Source organism: Bufo gargarizans, chromosome 1 (genome assembly GCF_014858855.1).
Source record: "Bufo gargarizans isolate SCDJY-AF-19 chromosome 1, ASM1485885v1, whole genome shotgun sequence".
Lineage (NCBI taxonomy): Eukaryota > Metazoa > Chordata > Amphibia > Anura > Bufonidae > Bufo > Bufo gargarizans.
The window spans coordinates 312,289,526-312,307,604 of NC_058080.1; the positions used below are offsets into that span (position 1 = coordinate 312,289,526).

The 18,079-nt window shown below is 45.4% G+C and overlaps 1 protein-coding gene across 1 annotated transcript in view; it reads right to left on the reverse strand.

Moving 5' to 3' along the window:
• MFHAS1 (multifunctional ROCO family signaling regulator 1) overlaps positions 1-18,079 on the reverse strand; it is a 61,786-nt gene that overhangs the window by 4,165 nt on the left and 39,542 nt on the right. The window contains exon 2 of the mRNA XM_044305248.1: positions 2,825-3,153. Coding sequence (XP_044161183.1) covers positions 3,023-3,153 — 131 coding nt within the window. The 3' untranslated portion in view covers positions 2,825-3,022. The remainder of the gene's footprint in view (positions 1-2,824; positions 3,154-18,079) is intronic.

The following is an 18,079-nucleotide window of genomic DNA, read 5'->3' on the forward strand; positions in this document are numbered from 1 at the left end:
TGTGTGGGGGGGGCAGCGTGGGGGACACTACTGTGTGGGGGGGGCAGCGTGGGGGACACTACTGTGTGGGGGGGGCAGCGTGGGGGACACTACTGTGTGTGGGTGGGGGGGCAGCGTGGGGGACACTACTGTGTGGGGGGGCAGCGTGGGGGACACTACTGTGTGGGGGGGCAGCGTGGGGGACACTACTGTGTGGGGGGGGGCAGCGTGGGGGACACTACTGTGTGGGGGGGGCAGCGTGGGGGACACTACTGTGTGGGGGGGCAGCGTGGGGGGACACTACTGTGTGGGGGGGCAGCTTGGGGGACACTACTGTGTGGGGGGGCAGCGTGGGGGACACTACTGTGTGGGGGGGCAGCGTGGGGGACACTACTGTGTGGGGGGGCAGCGTGGGGGACACTACTGTGTGGGGGGGCAGCGTGGGGGACACTACTGTGTGGGGGGGCAGCGTGGGGGAACACTACTGTGTGGGGGGCAGCGTGGGGGACACTACTGTGTGGGGGGGCAGCGTGGGGGACACTACTGTGTGGGGGGGCAGCGTGGGGGACACTACTGTGTGGGGGGGCAGCGTGGGGGACACTACTGTGTGGGGGGCAGCGTGGGGGACAACTGTGTGGGGGGCAGCGTGGGGGACAGCGTGGGGGACACAACTGTGTGGGGGGGCAGCGTGGGGGACACAACTGTGGGGGGGCAGCGTGGGGGACACTACTGTGTGGGGGGGGGGCAGCGTGGGGGACACTACTGTGTGGGGGGGGCAGCGTGGGGGACACTACTGTGTGGGGGGGGGGCAGCGTGGGGGACACTACTGTGTGGGGGGGGGCAGCGTGGGGGACACTACTGTGTGGGGGGGGCAGCATGGGGGACACTACTGTGTGGGGGGGCAGCGTGGGGGACACTACTGTGTGGGGGGGGGCAGCGTGGGGGACACTACTGTGTGGGGGGGCAGCGTGGGGGACACTACTGTGTGGGGGGGCAGCGTGGGGGACACTACTGTGTGGGGGGCAGCGTGGGGGACACTACTGTGTGGGGGGGCAGCGTGGGGGACACTACTGTGTGGGGGGGGCAGCGTGGGGGACACTACTGTGTGGGGGGGGCAGCGTGGGGGAAATTTTGGGGGCAGCGTGGGGGACACTACTGTATGGGGGAAATTACTGTGTGGGGGGCAGCGTGGGGGACACTACCGTGTGGGGGATACTACGGTGTGGGGGACAGCATGGGGGCATTGCTATTGGGGAGGCACTGTAGAGGCCAGTCTATTATTTCTGGGGACACTATAGAGGTATTATTACCAGGAGCACAATATAGGGTGTTATTACTGGGGGCATTATAGGGGATGGTATAGCTGCTGTGGACACTATAGGAACATTTGGGGTCATTTATCAAACTGGTGTAAAGTAGAACCTGCTTAGTTTCCCATAGCAACCAATCAGATTCCACCTTTCATTTTTGACAGCTCTTTTGGAAATGCAGTTCTACTTTAGACCAGTTTGATAAAGGACTCCAATTATGTCTATTAGGGTAAGTATTTTTTCAGCAGTATAGTACCTAGGGGCATTGGGGAGCACAACGGGCACAGGTATTGGGGGTGGCAGCAGGATGACACCAGGATGGAGAGGTTGATGAAAAAATTGAGAAATCTAACATGTCTGTTACAAACTCTGTAGAGACGAGATGCGGCTGAAAGAATTTCTCATGGCGGTCTAATGGAGGAGAAGAGGAAAGAGAAGATCTACATGACAGGAGATGTCCCTGGATGTAAGAGGTGTGTGGTCAAGTATTGGGGGGGGGTGCCAGAGAAATGACCCACCCCAGGTTGTCTAAGTGAACCCCTCAATCTTCACAGTACCCCTGATGGTGGTGATATACTTTCCCAAGGCAAACACCAGGTCACTACCTCTTGAGAAGGATAGGCACACGAGGCAGCTGGTCCAGGCAGACCAGGAGGTACCTGAGAAAGATACCAGAGGTACAGGCGTTGTCAACAGGCTGAGTCATAACCAGGAGCAACAGTGCAGGACCGAAGGATAAGACAGAAGTCAGACAGGCAATAGGTCAGGGAAGGCAGAACAGGTCAGGCAATTCAGATCAGCAACAGGCAAGTCAAGCAGGGATCAAACAAATAGCAGAGACCAGGCCCACAAGCAGCTATCAGGAACCTTAGCAGGACACAAAGACCTTGACACTAAGGCATCTGGGAAGGGGGCTGAGCCACTTATATATGTGCAGGAGGGCTAGGATTGGTTGGCGAGGTCACATGATCCAACCCATAAAACACAGGAAGTGACGCGCGCCAGCCCTTAAGGAAATGCTGCAGGAAACAAGCAGCAAGCATGCGGTGGCCAAGGCTGAAAGGAAACACTGGCAGCAGATCACCGCTGAACACGGCGCCCGGGACCGCGGCGGTAAGCAGAACAGCGGCGCACAGCAGCTGCTGTTACAGTGACATGTAAACTGCTTAGCTCTGCTATGTTATGTCTTCCATTGGAGCTTATGCTAGAGAGAGTTAGGAAGCAGAATCCTCTGTTTGTCCTATGTATGGGCAGACATGGTCTGTCCCTGGCAAACTATGAAGCCATGCTTTCAGACAAGCTCCCACTGTAGATTGCATGTGGGCCGCTTGTGTGATCCTCCTAATGTACATGTACGTCAATGACTGGTTATGCGTATTATACTACAAAGTGGATTCAGTCACTTGGCTTTGGTTATAATATTGCATGATATAAGGGACAAACATATGGATTTTCTGTAATGACATAATCCATTCAGATAGGTGTATGAATCAGGCTATAAACACGCCTTAACATCTTCCAGCCTGAGTACTTACCTTAAAGCTTTGAAGTAGTATTGGTGCCCGTCAGTGAATAAGAGGTGTGCCTTTGCTGCATTCCAAAATGTTCAAATATCCAGGTTCTTTGAGAAATATCTCGGGGGCTCTGATTGTCTCATTTGTAAAATTTTCTTCCTTTCCAACTTTGCTTTGACAGTTCCTAAATACGGCAGCAGAGAAGCGGATGCCGGGTGGTTACTTGGAGCAGGGGCTGATCACTGTGGGAGTAGGGGGATAAACCAGGGCGACGTTCACTCGCTCACTGCCATTTTTAGGACACACTATTTCTTTTATCCCTTCTGGTCTTGGCTGAGTCAGTAACTCTCCTACAAAAGAAACAGAGAAAGATGATATTGCCATATATTCATTACGATGTTCATTTTTAATTAAGATATTATAGATTAAACATTCCCAACCTTTGTGAGGCCATAAAGGGAACCTGTACATACTGAGGGCGGCATAAAGCACTGCCACACACTGATATCAGCTGCGTGTCACTTACGTGTGACTGTTTGTTGTGCACGATACCAGCACTGTGAGATAAGACATATTTATGAGCCCTGCCCTGCCACAGACAGCATTTCTCCTTATGCAAGTAAGGCCTCCTGCACACAGCAGTATCTAATGCGGTCCGCAAATCACAGATCCGCAAAATATGGATGTAGTTTATGTGCATCCCGAAATTTTGCAAGACCCACTGTAAAAAAGCCTATTCTTGTCTGCTAAATGGAGAATAGGATAGGTTCTATAATTTGCGGCCCGGCCACACGGATGCAGACAGCACACAGATGACATTCATGTGCTGTCCAATTTTTTTGCAGACCCATAGAAATGAATGGGTTAGTGTGCAATGAGCGAAAATGCAGATAGGACATGGACGGGAAATAATAGGCTGGGTCTACATAGCGACGTGTCACACGACATTGAATCTAATGATTATCAATGGTGTTGCAGTGCGACTTTACTGTGTTTTATGAATACATCAGACTGGTGTCTCAGTGCTGGCACCATGCTGTAGCTCTCACTCCTTTGTTTCCAGACCATCTAATACACACTGTGCAGCCTGCTCCTCCTTTCTATTGTGTTCATCGTCCTCTCCATCCATAATCACACCAATCCATGGTCCAAGTTTGTGTTGATAACAAGCATATAAACCATGTAGAGAAACGAATAGTAACTAATGTTTGGCGATCAGATACGATGATATACAACTCCATCTGCACTAAATACCTTTCACACTCCCTGGTGTGGAGTGAAAGAAGGCTGAATGATTGGGGGATAAACGATCGTATTAACAATCACTTTGCTTATTGTTGGTTATTCTCCTTAGTCAGGTGGCATCTTTACAAGGGCTAGTTATTGGCATATTCAGAAGAGGTAGATTTGTTGCAGAACTTTCTGTAACTACCATTCATTTGAATGGAGCTTGGTGAAATCTATGCACATTTGGATGCATGGAACTGTGTTTCAGTTACAGAAAGTTCTGCAAAAAATACGTTGCATGTGAATATACACTAAAGGGGGGTTTCCGCATATCCCCATCTTCACCCCTCCGGCCCCCCTGACATGAGCATCAGAGCATTTTATGTGTTTTGGTTTATATTTTTACACTGCTAGGCGGAGGCTTCTGCCTAGCAGTGTTCCCAGTCACGTCACGGGCTCTGATGGGTTGGCTTTAATGCTGCCCTAGCCGTTTAACATGCTAGTGCAGCGGTAAAGCCCGCCTATTGGTACCGGTGACATCATTGGACTCTGCTGGGCGGAAGCTTCCGCCTAGTAGTGTTAAAAACAGAATGTACTAACTTAATCACACAGGCTACAGTTCTATGACAAAGTCTGATACACACTTCCTGATCCAAAACTAATATCCCCCACTAGGTCCAGCTCACTGAAGAATCAGATTACAGCTGTCCATAAACGTCTATAAAAGTAAACTGCTGGAAGCAGAGACAATTTTCTCCAATAAGATATATTACAAAGTTTCTTATATTCATTCACATGTACTATTAATTTATGCAAAGCTTATAGAAAAGTGACTAGACACTGAAAGGTGAAGGGAGAAAAAGGAACTTTGGAGCAAAATAATTTGCACACCCCTATGGATTTTGTAGCAACACGAAATATTTAATTTTGACCTGCTTTAAGGGCTAAACCCAGCAGACTATAGAATGGATCACCGATCAAGCGAACTGCAGCCACACACATCACTAGTTAAATAGCAGCAAACATTTTCTCTTTGTGGCGCCTGCAGTATGCAAGGATTAACAATACTCTTCACCACAGGCCTCCATTTGTGAATAAAAAGCTGCTATGTAAGAGAATGCTGATATTTTCCACATAACATTTGACTTGTGTTTGAGAATCCTATAATCCCTCTAGAGATTTAATCCAAGATTGTAACCAATACCATGTTAGGACACTTTTAGATGGATGTTTACAGGGCAACCAGACTGTAACAGGAGATAACTATTGTAATTCTGGCAGTGCTTATTTACTGAGCAATTTCAGCATTAGCAGTTGGACATAAAACACTAGATATTGGTGAAACATGTTCTGAAGAATGTACTAGCAGGCCAACATGGCACTCGAGTATGTTCAAGTAGCAGCACTGTGGACAGTCCACTTACAATTCAGGTATGAGATGAACTACAGTCAGGTCCATAAATATTGGGACATCAACACAATTCTAACATTTTTGGCTCTATACACCACCACAATGGATTTGAAATTAAACAAACAAGATGTGCTTTAACTGCAGACTGTCTGCTCTAATTTGAGGGTATTTACATCCAAATCAGGTGAACGGTGTAGGAATTACAACAGTTTGCATATGTGCCTCCCACTAGTTAAGGTGCCAAAAGTAATGGGACAGAATAATAATCATAAATCAAACCTTCACTTTTTAATACTTGGTTGCAAATCCTTTGCAGTCAATTACAGCCTGAAGTCTGGAACGCATAGACATCACCAGACGCTGGGTTTCATCCCTGGTGATGCTCTGCCAGGCCTCTACTGCAACTATCTTCAGTTCCTGCTTGTTCTTGGGGCATTTTCCCTTCAGTTTTGTCTTCAGCAAGTGAAATGCATGCTCAATCGGATTCAGGTCAGGTGATTGACTTGGCAATTGCATAACATTCCACTTCTTTCCCTTAAAAAACTCTTTGGTTGCTTTTGCAGTATGCTTTGGGTCATTGTCCATCTGCACTATGAAGAGCCGTCCAATGAGTTCTGAAGCATTTGCCTGAATATGAGCAGATAATATTGCCCGAAACAATTCAGAATTCATCCTGCTGCTTTTGTCAGCAGTCACATCATCAATAAATACAAGAGAACCAGTTCCATTGGCAGCCATACATGCCCACGCCATGACACTGCCACCACCAGGGCTTCACTGATGAGGTGGTACGCTTAAGATCATGAGCAGTTCCTTTCCTTCTCCATACTCTTCTCTTCCCATCACCCTGGTACAAGTTGATCTTGGTCTCATCTGTCCATAGGATGTTGTTCCAGAACTGTGAAGACTTTTTTAAATGTCGTTTGGCAAACTCTAATCTGGCCTTCCTGTTTTTGAGGCTCACCAATGGATTACATCTTGTTGTGAACCCTCTGTATTCACTCTGGTGAAGTCTTCTCTTGATTGTTGACTTTGACACACATACACCTACCTCCCGGAGAGTGTTCTTGATCTGGCCAACTGTTGTGAAAGGTGTTTTCTTCACCAGGGAAAGAATTCTTCGGTCATCCACTACAGTTGTTTACCGTGGTCTTTCGGGTCTTTTGGTGTTGCTGAGCTCAATGCCAGGTCTTAAAAAGGAAGGTGTTTGGAGGATAAGTTCATCCGAGTCACCAGCCTCAGAAATCGCAGGTTAACAGCAGCTCAGATTAGAGACCAGGTCAATGCCACACAGAGTTCTAGCAGCAGACACATCTCTAGAACAATTGTTAAGAGGAGACTGTGTGAATCAGGCCTTCATGGTAGAATATCTGATAGGAAACCACTGCTAGGTAGTCACCTGAAATGGTCTTCCAACAGTCTTGAAGGAGTTCCCAGAGATACTTAGCACTTGTTGGCCCTTTTGCCTTCACTCTGCGGTCCAGCTCACCCCAAACCATCTCGATTGAGTTCAGGTCCGGTGACTGTGGAGGCCAGGTCATATGGCGCAGCACCCCATCACCCCCCTTCATGGTGAAATAGCCCTTACACAGCCTGGAGGTGTGTTTGGGGTCATTGTCTTGTTAAAATAAATGATGGTCCAACTAAACGCAAACCGGATGGAATAGCATGCCGCTGCAAGATGCTGTGGTAGCCATGCTGGTTCAGTATGCCTTCAATTTTGAATAAATCCCCAACAGTGTCACCAGCAAAGCACCCCCACACCATCACACCACCTCCTCCATGCTTCACGGTGGAAACCAGGCATGTAGAGTCCATCCGTTCACCTTTTCTGCGTCGCACAAAGACACGGTGGTTGGAACCAAAGATCTCAAATTTGGACTCATCAGACCAAAGCACAGATTTCCACTGGTCTAATGTCCATTGCTTGTATTCTTCAGCCCAAACAAGTCTCTTCTGCTTGTTGCCTGTCCTTAGCAGTGGTTTCCTATCAGATATTCTACCATTAAGGCCTGATTCACACAGTCTCCTCCTAACAGTTGCTCTAGAGATGTGTCTGCTGCTAGAACTCTGGGTGGCATTGACCTGGTCTCTAATCTGAGCTGCTGTTAACCTGCGATTTCTGAGGCTGGTGACTCGGATGAACTTATCCTCCGCAGCAGCAGTGACTCTTGGTCTTCCTTTCCTGGGGTGGTCCGCATGTGAGCCAGTTTCTTTGTAGCGCTTGATGGTTTTTGTGACTGCACTTGCGGACACTTTCAAAGTTTTCAGTGTGAATCTACAATTTTCATAGTCATGAAAATAAAGAAAACTCTTTGAATGAGAAGGTGTGTCCAAACTTTTGGTCTGTACTGTATATATACATATATATATATATATATATATATACACACACACACACAACAGCATATCATTATGGCTCTAGGCCAAAAAGCTGTGAAACTCACAAAAGTGAAGACAAAATATTTGGCCCTGAGTTTAGAATATTGTGTTCTAGAGATTATGTAAAAATGCAAGCATCAGTATGAGAATAAAGGAGGGGAAGAGTCCACTGTGAGGAGAAGGCGACAAGATGGAGTCTATATGACTTCCTTCACATGCTGTTTTTAATATAGTGTGCCATCCTGTCACTGCCCCCCATGAACTGAATATAACATAGCACTGCCATAACGCCCCCCAATAACCTCTGCTTGCGGCTGATGCCAGTTATATAGCGGATAGTGTGCCCCAGGCAGGCCCCTAAACCATTAACTTCTTTTTGACTCCTCAGTGCACCCTGGACACTACTGCTGGCTTACTGACTGTGGCTGTGCATCGTGTACAGCTTCCTGTCACTGTGGCCAGGCAGATCCTTACAGGCAGCACTGGATTAGAGGCTCAGTTCTATCTGCTGGGTGCTAGGCTAGCCAATCAGCAGCAGGCTGTGCTTCCACTGCTAAATGCTGATTGGCCAGTCCATCGCCCAGTGGGCAGTATGGGCTCTTGTAGACTGCGGGCAGGGACACAAACTGTGTAATAGGGAGGGGGCCCATCCAACCCTGGCACATGTACAGTGAGGAGCCCCAGACAGAGCAGCCATTGTATTTAGTGTAATTAGGACCCTTAGCAGCTGCCACTATTAGAGGAATGCCCCTGGTGGTCATTTATTCCATGATGTAGGCTTGGGGAATGCACTGTATATGCAGATTTGCCTAGGAAATGGACGAAGGGCACTTTTAATACTGATGAATAATATAATAAGATATATCCTGGCAATGTGCATTAACAATAATCGCATGATTAGCCCCACAACATGTTTTGTGTACTTCATGGACATATTTCTCGCTTCTGTCCAGTATGTTCTTAGTAACAGTGACTGGAGTCAAATAAGATAGCAAAGAAGAGCTGATCTCTGAAAAGCACATGATATTTGCTGCAGAAGCATAAGACACTGACAGATCATCAAAGAAGTCAATTGTTTCGTCAAATACAAGAATCTGAAATGTAACTAATAATAAATGCAAAAATGCATAAAGAGGGCATATGAAACTAAACCGAGCAGCCTGACTGACGCATGCCCCGTTGTAGGATGAAAGCTGGCAGCTGCAGGTCACCCCCTGGCCAATGTTTCAGTCTCATTTGTCACATATTACAGTCTATAAGGACAGTCGCTAATATAATGTTACTACTGGAATCACTCGCCTTACAAGTTGTAGTTATTTAGACACAAGAGGAGAGGTCCACAACATGCTGTCGTGAAACTACAACTCCCAACATGCTTTTCACTTCTACAGGAGTTCTAGGAAAAGCTGACCCTTGCAATAGAGCAAGGCATGATCTCTTTTGAATATGCCGTCGACAGAATATGCAAATTACGAAAGCCTGAATCTGTGTGCCGCCATATTCTACTCCTAAAAGCTTCTAGGGGAGAATACCAGTTACAAAGAGTCGCATAACCCTTTTAAAGGCAAACAAATGCAAATACATAGTGCATCACTGCGCATTACAAATGGATATCCAGGTGATCCACTGACATCCTGGACCATGAAGAATGTGAACTGGTAGGAGTTCTTCAGTCAGGTTATTGGCTGTGAAGAGCTCAGTTCTACCAGTAAACAGTTTTTATAGACAATCTTATTGCTGTGAAGGGTTTCTCCACCTGAACAAAATTTTAGAAAAATCTGATTAATACAGAAATAAAGAACTAGAAGGGTAAAACAGTAAACTGCTCTTGGTGCCAATTGATAATGTTAAGGCCAGTCTATCTACACTCTCCCAATCTCCTGACTCAAAGATTATGTCAATGAGATGGATCCATTTCAGTTTCTAAGCTGCTAATTCTAATATGGGATCAGGGCATTATAGAAGGAAAGTTATTATCCAACGAAAGAGTGCTGTTGGCTTTTCAGGAATTAATTCTTGGGCAGAGTCCATGAAACAACAGACAGGTGGCCAGAAAGCCTGTTCCACTGCAGCAAATATAGAGACGATGGACTAGGTCAACAATTGATATCACAAATGGAAAAGCTGTTCTTGATTGTTGTCAAACAATTTTGGTACTATATATGTATGTCCAAGGTATTCATTTCATGTTAAAGGGAGTGGACATTTTGTACAAATATTTTACAATAACCCTTAATCTATAATTGTGCAGCAAAAGTCCTCTGAGCCCCAATCAGTGGGTTGTAAACTGCTACAATCCTCGGACGCTCCATCCTTAGGGTCTGAGATGGTGGCGGTGACGTCATTCATCCACATCACCCCTTTCTGTGCTGTCCCTGGACAGATTCTTGTCACGCTCGTGTGTGGGAGGAAAACACAGCATAGGAGGGAAAAGGAGATATCGGAATAAAGCCTGGAAACTAGGGAAGGAAGATGGACGCCTTCTAGAGAAAACACTAACTCCAGTCCTGACAGACTACCAGTATGAACAAGCCCCAAAGGTAGGTAAGTTCATACACCGGATACCTAGAATCCTCTCTCGCCCTATAGGACCCTGGAACTAATGTAAGGACTGAGTCTACCTGTTCCTCCAAAGGGAAGGACGAACAGGAGTCTCCCTCAGGCCTAATGACAAACAGGGAAAGGCAACACACACACACACACATATATATATATATATATAGATATATATAAAATATAAAAACTAAATTCAAAAGGGAAAGGAAACACTTATCTTCAATGAAGCTTTGGTAGCACCAGGAACTTAGCTGAGAACCAAATACAAGCTAACCACAAGTCCAACAGAAGCTATAAACCACAATAAATAGAGAAGGTAAAATGACTGCAATAGCCACACCTAGGGAAACAGGGTGTGGCAAGCACCAGAAACAACACAGACGTCATTTGATCCAAAAGGAAAACATGTCAGATCAAACCACGTGTTGCCAGTCTCACAGATCTCCTGCCACCTGTCGCGGGAACGTCTGTATGTCTCGGTACGTCCGTGACAATTTTCTTCTGTGCAGGAGCTGAAGAGTATATAAAGTTCAGTTCAAGCGCAGAAGAAGACCCATCCAGCGACAGCACAGAAAGCAGAGACATAGGCGAATCATGTCACTACTGCCATCGTCTGCCCTAGGGAAGCAGTGCCTGAGGATTGTAGCAGTTTACACAGCCCACTGATGGGGAGCTTCTGCTACGGGGAAGGTGTGACAGATGTAGGTCACACCAAAAATACATTAGGGATAACTGTAAAATAATTTTACATATTGGCCAACCACTTCCAAGTCCTATCATATAGTATTATATATAATTTGAATACATATTTTACTGAGGCATCATATCATATTTTTGCAGAGCCACAGAACAGGCGACACACGGCCCCATTGAACTGCATGGGTCTGTAACAGTTCCAGAAAATTGCGGAACGGATGCGAACACTGAAGTACGGTCATCTGAATGAGCTCTAAGTGTCCAAGAACCTCTGAGAAAGTAAAACACAATTTAATTATAATGAATGACCACTGACTCATTTATCTACCACATAAAGGGAGAGATTTATCGAGCTCCATAACCCTAGACTGTGGCATCAAAAAGTCACAAATTTTGAACTCCCAAAAAATAAATCCACTCTTCCTGCCTCACAGGCGCTTGGTGTTGTGAAAGGTTTTCTATAATTCTATTTTCATTAGATATTTGTTGACTGCTCTGCCTACCACACAATGTCTATAATTTCTAAATAAATGTCAGACAAAATGGTCAAAAACAGCTACAGTGCCTTGCAAAAGTATTCACCCCCACCTTGATTTTTTTCGTATTTTGTTACATTACAGCCTTAAGTTCAATGTTTTGTAATCTGAATTTTATGTGATGGATCAGAACACAATAGTCTAAGTTGGTGAAGTGAAATGAGAAAAATATATCAATAAAACTATTGTTTAGAAATAGAAAACAGAGAATTGGCATGTGCGTATGTATTCACCCACATTGTTAGGAAGCCCATAAAAAGCTCTGGTGCAACTAATTACCTTCAGAAGTCACACAATTAGTGACATGATGTCCACTTGTGTGCAATACTAAGTGTCACATGATCTGTCATTACATATACACACCTTTTTTGAAAGGCCCTAGAGGCTTCAACACCTAAGCAAGAGGCATCACTAACCAAACACTGCTATAAAGACCAAGGAACTCTCCAAACAAGTAAGGGGCAATGTTGTTGAGAAGTACAAGTCACGGTTAGGTTATAAAAAAATATCCATATCTTTGATGATCCCCAGGAGAACCATGAAATCTATCATAACCAAATGGAAAAAAACATGGCACAACAGCAAACCTGCCAAGAGACGGATGCCCACCAAAAATCACGGACCAGGCAAGGAGGGCATTAATCAGAGAGGCAGCACAGAGACCTATGGTAACCCTGGAGGAGCTGCAGAGTTCCACAGCAGAGACTGGAGTATCTGCACATAGGACGAAAATAAGATGTATGCTCCATAGAGTTGGGCTTTATGGCAGAGTGGCCAGAAGAAAGCCATTACTTTCCGCTAAAAACAAAAAGGCACGTTGTGAGTTTGCGAAAAGGCATGTGAGAGACTCCCAAAATGTAAGGAGGAAGGTGCTCTGGTCTGATGAGACTAAAATTGAACTTTTCGGCCATCAAAGAAAACGCTGGCGCAAACCCAACACATCACATCACCCAAAGAACACCATCTCCACAGTGAGACATGGTGGTGGCAGCATCATGCTGTGGGGATGTTTTTCAGCAGCCGGGACTGGGAAACTGGTCAGAGTTGAGGGAAAGATGGACGGTGCTAAATACAGGGATATTCTTGAGCAAAACCTGTACCACTCTGTGCGTGATCTGAGGATAGGACGGAGGTTCACCTTCCAGCAGGACAATGCCCCCAAACACACTGCTAAAGCAACACTTGAGTGGTTTAAGGGGAAACATGTCAATGTGCTGGAATGGCCTAGTCAAAGCCCAGATCTCAATCCAATAGAAAATCTGTGGTCAGACTTAGATTGCTGTTCACAAGCTCAAACATCCAACTTGAAGGAGCTGGAGCAGTTCTGCAAGGAGGAATAAGCAAAAATCCCAGTGGTAAGATGTGGCAAGCTCATAGAGACTTATCCAAAGCGACTTGGAGCTGTGATTGCCACAAAAGGTGGCTCTACAAAGTATTGACTTTAGGGGGGTGAATAGTTATGTACATTGACTTTTCTGTTATATTGTTCTATTTGTGGTTTGCTTTACAATAAAAAAACAAGCACCTTCAAAGTTGTGGGCATGTTCTGTAAATTAAATGATGCAAATCCTCAAACAATCCATGTTAATTCCAGGTTGTGAGGCACCAAAATACGAAAAAAATCAAGGGGGGGGGGGGGGGGTGAATACTTTTGCAAGGTATGATTTATGTAGATGGGCAGCTTAATACCTAGAGCTCAGTATGATTATATTCTTACCGGAATGATTCATTACTATAAAACTGACCTCCTGAATGGAAATATGATGAGTAAATAATCATGTCACCAATCTCTGACAATCTGTCCTAGTCAGCGCCTAATGCACAATAGGAGACTTTTCTGTCCCCTTGCAAGTTGATTCTAAACTAGATTAATAGAGTTCAGTACATTGAAGGTCTTCGAAATACGCTGAAGAATAAATCCTTTATGAATGTGCATTGGTCCTTACAGTACACGGATATAGGGGCTTTATTGTGAGTCAGCTTTATATCTTTCTGGCAAGGATTCCTATTATTGAGATGAACAATTCATTATACTGTCTTTTAGAAGCTCAGTTGAAAGTGTCCAAGGTCTGGCATAAATCCCATACAAGATAACAGCAGACATGATTTAAGAAATGGAAAACCTTAATGGTCTAGGTTTTATGCATAATGTGGAGGAAACTTCTAGAACTTTTTTTTTAAATAAGTTGATTGATTAACATCAGCACAGAACATGCCAGAAGCTTTATGGCATGGGTTCCATGGCTGAACATCACAAAGCATGGTAAGAAGTGGTGCAAAGCATGCTGCCACCAGACTCTGGAGCAGAGGAAACATGTTCTGCGGTGTAAAGAATCACTTATCTATCTTCTAAACCAGGGATGCCCAACCTGCGGCCCTCCAGCTGTTGCAAAACTACAACTCCCATCGTGCCTAGACAGCCTACAGCTACTAGGGCATGCTGGGAGTTGTAGTTTTGCAACAGCTGGAGGGCCGCAGGTTGAGCATCCCTATGCTAAACTAATGGAATCTGGATTTGGCCAATACCAGGAGAATATTACCTGCCTGACTGTATTGGGCCAACTGTAAAGTTTGCTGGAGGACTGATGGTGTTATGGGGTTCTTTTTCAGGGGCTGGCCTATGCCCCTTAGTTCCAGTGAAATTAAATCTTAACGCTTCACCGTACAAGACATTTTAGACAATTGTATGCTTCTAACTTTGTGGGAACAGTCTGGGGAAGGACCTCTTCTGTTCCAGTCTGACTGTGCATAAAGCAAGGTCCATAAAGGCATGGCATGTTTGGGGCAGTTTGGTGTGGAAGAACTTGACTTGTTTGCATGCCAGGCTCACTCGTCCATCACCAGTGGTCGAACTGTGCACATTTGTGTGGGAGTAACAGCTGTCAGTCGAAAGATGTGAAACTTGATGCATTAAAAACACTGTTGCAGCAAACTTTAAATTGACAGAAGTAATTGATAGTATCAAGTTTATGTCTGCTGAAACGGTATTTAATGTGTTAAGTGTCAAGTAAATATTAGCTATGCCAGTAGCAGAAGGAGAAGATAGCAGACTGCTTACAGCATGGCCAGGTAGTAAACTGTGCACCCAATAAACAAAGTGAACTGAGCCGTGGTCAAACATCTCTTTTGGCTTATGTTCTGATGCTCATGAATTTACCATGTCATTCTTCTTAGGATGCTCCTCGCGTTATTTGGACACATTTGGAAAAATCAGGAGACATTTTCATAAACTCAATAGGAAATGGTGCAGCTCTCCAAACTACAAAAGGTTGAGGGTTTCTTTATCCCATCAGCCGCAGGCAACTTTGTGTTTTTGTTTTTCACTCCCTGCCTTCCCAGAGTCATAACTTTATTTTTCCGTTTACATAGCCATATGAGGGCTTGTTTTTGTGAGACAAGTTGTACATTTGTAATGGCATCATTTAAGGGGGTTATCCAATACTAAAAAAATGTCCCCCATATGCTGGGCTCCTCACCGGTAATATAGTTAGCCCGCTCACTGCGCTGCTCCTGGTCCCCGCACTCCTGCTGCTGCTTCTCCCTGTGCAGGGCTGAAAACAACCGGTTGGGGGGGGGGGAGAGCAGCCAATGGCAGGAGGGGATGGGGAGAAGCCTCCCTAGTGTCACCCACGATGCTAGGGAGGCTCATCCCCGTCCGCCATTGGCTGCTCCCCCCGACACGGATGTTTTCGTCTGAGCCCGGGGAGAAGCGGCGGTGCGGGGACCAAGAGCGGCATAGGGAGTGGGGTAAGTATATACCAACCTCTTGGACAGTCGTTTTTCAGCCTTTTGTTCATCACGAGCCACTATTTTAGGCGAGAAATGAGTTTGAGCCATGGTAATTATTAAAAATGGAAAAGTCTATTAAATATTTAACTGCAGGGACATGGGTTTTGACCTTTTCCAGAATAGTATCTGCAGCTACCAAAAGCCATGGAGCCACATGCTGGGTGCTTGTCACATGTGCCTCTCAATCCACTGGTTGAAGAACACTGCCCTATGGTTATTATTTCAACACAATGGGGAAGATTTATCAAAACTGGTGTAAAGGAAAATAGCAACCAACCAGATTCTACCTTTCATTCTCCAAAGGAGCTCTCAAAAATGAAACATTGAATCTGATTGGTTGATATGGGCAACTGTACCAGTTTTCCTTTCCACCAGTTTTGATAAATCTCCCGTGCTAGATGTGGTAGCATTTCCTTGAGGAGAATCACGATTGGTATAAAATGGTACTGCTAGCTCAGATGTTTACTTTAATGCCTTCTATTCTTACTCAGAATACACAGGCCTATTCATGCAATATGCAACACTATTTACAGCCACCTGGAATCCTACTGTGTACAGGACGCTCCATGTTCCATCTAGCAGAGTGCATTATTTCCTGTGACAGAAGATAAACTATTTCCCTTCATTGTCATCTTGTTCTTTTTATGGAGCGTGTGTTCTTTCAAGTTCTTCCAAGATATTCATTTTTATGGATTAGCCTGCACTTCCACTAAGTGGACAGACCATGAATGGTGATGCTCAAACTATTACGTTCTTCAAATTAACATGTCTTTTGAAACAAAAAGAAGACTTAAGAATTATGGCAAGTATAAATAAGTATAAAGTACAAGCTACACTTCCACCCCATAAGGGTTTTTGCCTTTCTTTGGATCAACACAGTAGAATTATTATTCACTTTATAAGAATTCGGGAGATAGAGACATGTCCTATCTTTTGCATAGCGGAGGCACGGTTTGGAAGCCCACTGAAACACTTGGAAACCCCTCCGTGGGCTTTTGGGTCCATGCCTCAGCACCGTATCTTGCAGATCGCGGATCCATTGAAGTCAATGGGTCCACACTGCAGCACAGAGTTCACACGGCCGGAGACCCTGTATTGCGGACTATTTGCCGTCCGCAACACGGGCGCGAGGGCCATATGTTTGTTTTAATGAGTCCTAATTCAGAGGATTTATTATATTTTACTGAATAGCGCATTTTTTTGGCTTAAAGGGACACTGACAGGCCCTATAAACATATTTAGTTATTCCTATGCAGTCATAGATCTATTAAAGTGTATTCCAACGATATAAGAGTACCCCCTGTCCGCATTGTAAACCATGTAAAAACAACTTTATATTCATCTGTCAATCACATTTCTTTATGCCCAAGGGGCGTTTTTTCTCATACCTTTGTGCCCAGCCGCGCCTCAACTGTCGATTCCTAGTGCCGCCCAGCTCATTATTATTCACTGCGCTGGGCGGCTTTTACAGTCCCCGATCCTATCAGATCCCACGCAATGAGGGCGGAGAGAAGATTTTCTTGGCCGGCGCAGGCGCATTAACTATCAGAATTTCGGATGACATCAGCGCTCTGAAGCGCTGGATATGAGTGCCTTGGAGGAGAGATCCGGCGCAGGCGCAGGCGCAGCAGGAGACAGAGAGCAGCCGCATAGAAGAAAACGGGACGCAGGCGCATTCAATTTCAGGCTTGGGAGGGTGCCGGATACAGGTATGTATCCGGTGCATGCGCAGATGGTCTGATTGAGGCCTGATGCCCATAAGTATCTATTGGGCATGCGCAGGAACTGACAGGATCGGGGAATGTAAGAGCCGCCCAGCGCAGTGAATAATAATGAGCTGGGCGGCGGTAGGAAACGACAGTTGGGGCGCGGCTGGGCACAAAGGTATGAGAAAAAACGCCCCTTGGGCATAAAGAAATGTGATTGACAGATGAATATAAAGTAGTTTTTACATGGTTTACAATGCGGACAGGGGGTACTCTGATATCATTGGAATACACTTTAATAGATCTATGACTGCATAGGAATAACTAAATATGTTTATAGGGCCTGTCAGTGTCCCTTTAATTATCGATTAGAAACATCTAACTTTGATTATATTTAAAGGGTTTCTGTCATCAGAAAAATCATTATGTAGCTGGCTGACATTAGGGATGTGCTAATCTCAGCAGAACATAAGAGTATGATTTATATCTGCCCTGCCGGCCTCCGTTTGCGCTAAATTATGACTTTTATCATATGCAAATGAGCTTCTAGGTGCTGGTGGGGCATTGCTGCAAGATGCCTGCTACCGTCATTCACTCACTGCGCCAAATACTAAAATGGTCACCGCGGGATTTGCGGGGCACAGAGGAGACAGAGGATGTCAATCACCTTTACAAGGGCGTGCCAAACAGTGAGAGGACGGAGCCTCTAGGTGCTGCAGCAACGCCCCACCAGCACCTAGAAGCTCATTTGCATATTATAAAAGTCATAATTTAGCGCGAACGGCGGCAGGCAGAGAGATATAAGTCACACTGTTATGTTCTGCTGACATTAGCACATCGCTCATGTAAGCCAGCTACATAACGATTTTTCTGATGACAGAAACCCTGTAAAGTAACCCATAGTTTGATTGTATAGCCTATAGACATACTAGTTACAATACGACAGTGGTGGCAAACCTTTGGCACGGGTGCC